The sequence below is a fragment of the Squalius cephalus genome, assembly GCF_949319135.1.
Source record: "Squalius cephalus genome assembly, chromosome: 25".
NCBI lineage: Eukaryota > Metazoa > Chordata > Actinopteri > Cypriniformes > Leuciscidae > Squalius > Squalius cephalus.
The window spans coordinates 42,501-47,500 of record NC_137146.1 but is presented as its reverse complement, the minus strand read 5'-3'; the positions used below and the strand labels follow the sequence as shown (position 1 = coordinate 47,500).

Sequence of the window (5,000 nt, the reverse complement as noted above, 5' to 3'; positions counted from 1 at the left end):
CAGACGAGTGTTTCTGAAACGAGTATATCTCAGACGAGTGTTTCTGAGACGAGTGTTTCTGAGACGAGTATTTCTGAGACGAGTATATCCGAGACGAGTATATCTCAGACGAGTGTTTCTGAGACGAATATTTCTGAGACGAGTATATCTCAGACGAGTATATCTCAGACGAGTATTTCTGAGACGAGTATATCTCAGACGAGTGTTTCTGAGACGAGTATTTCTGAGACGAGTATATCTCAGACGAGTGTTTCTGAGACGAGTATATCTCAGACGAGTGTTTCTGAGACGAATATTTCTGAGACGAGTATATCTCAGACGAGTGTTTCTGAAACGAGTATATCTCAGACGAGTGTTTCTGAAACGAGTATATCTCAGACGAGTGTTTCTGAGACGAGTATTTCTGAGACGAGTATTTCTGAGACGAGTATTTCTGAGACGAGTATATCTCAGACGAGTATTTCTGAGACGAGTATATCTCAGACGAGTGTTTCTGAGACGAATGTTTCTGAGACGAGTATATCTCAGACGAGTATATCTCAGACGAGTGTTTCTGAGACGAATATTTCTGAGACGAGTATATCTGAGACGAGTATATCTCAGACGAGTATTTCTGAGACGAGTGTATCTCAGACGAGTGTTTCTGAGACGAATATTTCTGAGACGAGTATTTCTGAGACGAGTATATCTCAGACGAGTATTTCTGAGACGAGTATATCTCAGACGAGTGTTTCTGAGACGAATGTTTCTGAGACGAGTATATCTCAGACGAGTATTTCTGAGACAAGTGTATCTCAGACGAGTGTTTCTGAGACGAATATTTCTGAGACGAGTATTTCTGAGACGAGTATATCTCAGACGAGTATTTCTGAGACGAGTATATCTCTGACGAGTGTTTCTGAGACGAGTATTTCTGAGACGAGTATATCTCAGACGAGTGTTTCTGAGATGAGTATATCTCAGACGAGTGTTTCTGAAACGAGTATTTCTGAGACAAATATATCTGAGACGAGTATATCTCAGACGAGTATATCCGAGACGAGTATATCTCAGACAAGTATTTCTGAGACGAGTATATCTCAGACGAGTGTTTCTGAGACGAGTATATCTCAGACGAGTGTTTCTGAAACGAGTATATCTCAGACGAGTGTTTCTGAGACGAGTATTTCTGAGACAAGTATTTCTGAGACGAGTATATCTCAGACGAGTGTTTCTGAAACGAGTATATCTCAGACGAGTATTTCTGAGACGAGTATTTCTGAGACGAGTATATCTCAGACGAGTGTTTCTGAAACGAGTATATCTCAGACGAGTATTTCTGAGACGAGTATTTCTGAGACGAGTATATCTCAGACGAGTGTTTCTGAAACGAGTATATCTCAGATGAGTATTTCTGAGACGAGTATTTCTGAGACGAGTATATCCGAGACGAGTATTTCTGAGACGAGTATATCCGAGACGAGTATATCTCAGACAAGTATTTCTGAGACGAGTATATCTCAGACAAGTGTTTCTGAAACGAGTGTATCTCAGACGAGTGTTTCTGAGACAAATATATCTGAGACGAGTATATCTCAGACGAGTATTTCTGAGACGCGTATATCTCAGACGAGTGTTTCTGAGACGAGTATATCTCAGACGAGTATTTCTGAGACGAGTATATCTCAGACGAGTGTTTCTGAGACGAATATTTCTGAGACGAGTATATCTCAGACGAGTGTTTCTGAAACGAGTATATCTCAGACGAGTATTTCTGAGACGAGTATTTCTGAGACGAGTATTTCTGAGACGAGTATATCCGAGACGAGTATTTCTGAGACGAGTATATCCGAGACGAGTGTTTCTGAGACGAGTATATCTCAGACGAGTGTTTCTGAAACGAGTGTATGTCAGACGAGTGTTTCTGAGACAAATATATCTGAGACGAGTATATCTCAGACGAGTGTTTCTGAAACGAGTATATCTCAGACAAGTGTTTCTGAGACGAGTATATCTCAGACGAGTGTTTCTGAGACGAATATTTCTGAGACGAGTATATCTCAGACGAGTGTTTCTGAAACGAGTATATCTCAGACGAGTATTTCTGAGACGAGTATTTCTGAGACGAGTATTTCTGAGACGAGTATATCCGAGACGAGTATTTCTGAGACGAGTATATCCGAGACGAGTGTTTCTGAGACGAGTATATCTCAGACGAGTGTTTCTGAAACGAGTGTATGTCAGACGAGTGTTTCTGAGACAAATATATCTGAGACGAGTATATCTCAGACGAGTGTTTCTGAGACGAGTATATCTCAGACGAGTGTTTCTGAGACGAGTATATCTCAGACGAGTGTTTCTGAGACGAGTGTTTCTGAGACGAGTATATCTCAGACGAGTGTTTCTGAGACGAGTGTTTCTGAGACGAGTATTTCCGAGACGAGTATTTCCGAGACGAGTATTTCCGAGACGAGTATATCTCAGACGAGTATTTCTGAGACGAGTATTTCCGAGACGAGTATATCTCAGACGAGTGTTTCTGAGACGAGTGTTTCTGAGACGAGTATTTCCGAGACGAGTATTTCCGAGACGAGTATTTCCGAGACGAGTATATCTCAGACGAGTATTTCTGAGACGAGTATTTCCGAGACGAGTATTTCCGAGACGAGTATTTCCGAGAGGAGTATATCTGAGACGAGTATTTCTGAGACGAGTGTATCCAAGACGAGTATTTCCGAGACGAGTATTTCCGAGACGAGTATTTCCGAGACGAGTATTTCCTTCAACTTCAGGCGAGTATGCCAGATAATTATTTCTGAGACGAGTATTTCTGAGACGAGTGTATCCGAGACGAGTATGTCTCAGATGAGTATTTCTTAATTGTACTAATGTTTTTCATGTGTATATTTATTAATGTTTTGATGTATGTCATTGATCTTGTGTGTGTGTGGACTCTGACCTCAGCTGGGAGCGCAGGGTGGATAACCGCGGCAGGGTTTATTACGTGGATCACAACACCCGCACCACCACATGGCAGCGGCCCACCATGGAGTCGGTGAGGAACTTCGAGCAGTGGCAGTCTCAGCGCAGTCAGCTACAGGGAGCCATGCATCAGTTCAACCAGAGATACCTTTACTCGGTACACCACCTGTGTGTGTGTGTGTGTGTGTGTGTGTGTGTGTGTGTGTGTGTGTGGTCATGAGTAACTCATCTACTCACTGATGCTGTTCAGCGCTCACACTCTCTCTCTCTCTCTCTCTCTCTCTCTCTCTCTCTCTCTCTCTCTCTCTCTCTCTCTCTCTCTCTCTCTCTCTCTCTCTCTCTCTCTCTCTCTCTCTCTCTCTCTCTCTCTCTGATCCAGGCCTCCATGATGTCGGCTGAGAACGATCCTCTGGGGCCGCTGCCGCCGGGCTGGGGTAAGTTAGCATTCGCTGTCGGTGCGTCTCTCCCGCTAGCACACGCGTGTGTGTGTAATGTGAGTGTGTTGCGCTCGTGTTCTCAGAGCGCCGTGTGGACACCAACGATCGCGTCTACTTCGTCAACCACAACACCAAGACGACGCAGTGGGAAGATCCGCGAACACAAGGGTGAGTGAAGCTCACGACTGTCCTCTACGACGATTCAGATCTGCTGTGTGCTCTCATCACTCGTGTGTGTGTGTGTGTGTGTGTGTGTGTGTGAATCAGGCTGCAGAACGAAGACCCGCTCCCCGAGGGCTGGGAGATCCGCTACACCAGGGAAGGCGTGCGCTACTTCGTGGATCACAACACGCGCACCACGACCTTCAGTGACCCGCGGACCGGCAAATCGTCCGTGTGAGTCCATCAGTCCGACAGTAGCTGTGTTTCCTGACAAACATGGGTTAGGGTTAGGGTTAATTAAACTTGTGTGAAAAAAATTGTAATATCACATAAAACATCTGTGAATAAAGCACAGTTTCCATCACGTGTTTAAGAGAACAAAATCTGGGATACTGATGCAAAGTATCAGTAATAGAATAATAAAAGCTGCTGTAAGTGTGGAAGCCTGTGGCGGTTTCTCCCTCCATCATGAACGAGTGTGTCTCGAGCGTCAGACGAAACACAGTAAACGCTGTCATGTTCTCTGGCGTTCGGATGCTGGTGTTCGGGAACACACTTGTGTGTGAGACGCTTCTGGAGGGAATTAAACCAAATCATTCTGATCACACACTCCGGTGTTTCAGAAACACTAACCCAACATTAGAGACGCTGCGATGCCATTGGTCCACTGGTTGATCCAGTTATCCAATCACAGCTGACGCTGAGCCAAAGTCACATGAGTTTATTGTTGCACATCGAGGATTTATTTGGTAAATGTGTTTCCATCGAGTTTATGGCATGTCGGATAAAAACTATCTTCATATCATTGAGCACATGTTTTTTATGCGCGTTTTAAGATTTCATGTGCATTTCCATCTGATGTAAATACGTGGATGGGAAAAGCTTGCGTGTCATTACAGGCGCTGTTTTCCTCTAATGTGTGTGTGTGTGTGTGTGTGTGTGTGTGTGTGTGTGTGTGTGTTGAGCAGCACTAAAGGTCCACAGATTGCATACGAGCGAAGCTTCAGGTGGAAACTGGCTCATTTCCGTTATTTGTGTCAGGTAACACTCGCCCAGCTCTTCAACACACATGAAACCCAGTGTGTGTATCGTTTCCAAACGCATGTCTCTGTGTTCGCAGTCCAACGCTCTCGCCAGCCACGTGAAGATCACCGTATCCCGACAGACGCTGTTCGAAGACTCGTTCCAGCAGGTCGAGGAACACACACAGCATCAGCTTCAGTCATGTGACTCTCCAACAGGTTCTGAATGTGTCTTTTTCACTCCTCACTGTAGATCATGAACTTCAAGCCGTATGATCTGAGGAGGCGTCTGTACGTAATCTTCAAGGGCGAGGAGGGACTGGACTACGGAGGCCTTGCACGGTACAACACACACACGCACACACTCAATCAGAACACACCAACCACTCATACTTTAGCATAGCATGGCAAGCCAGAC

General features: G+C 44.8%; 1 protein-coding gene across 2 annotated transcripts in view; it reads left to right on the top strand.

Moving 5' to 3' along the window:
• The window catches only part of wwp1 (WW domain containing E3 ubiquitin protein ligase 1), a 28,894-nt gene that overhangs the window by 11,656 nt on the left and 12,238 nt on the right, over positions 1-5,000 (top strand). For both annotated transcript variants that reach the window (XR_013820120.1, XM_079862437.1), the window contains exons 11-17: positions 2,944-3,118; positions 3,341-3,395; positions 3,482-3,566; positions 3,666-3,794; positions 4,529-4,601; positions 4,681-4,752; positions 4,836-4,924. Coding sequence is in view for 1 of the 2 variants with exons in the window: in XM_079862437.1 (XP_079718563.1) it covers positions 2,944-3,118; positions 3,341-3,395; positions 3,482-3,566; positions 3,666-3,794; positions 4,529-4,601; positions 4,681-4,752; positions 4,836-4,924 (678 nt within the window). In the remaining variant the exon portion in view is untranslated. The remainder of the gene's footprint in view (positions 1-2,943; positions 3,119-3,340; positions 3,396-3,481; positions 3,567-3,665; positions 3,795-4,528; positions 4,602-4,680; positions 4,753-4,835; positions 4,925-5,000) is intronic.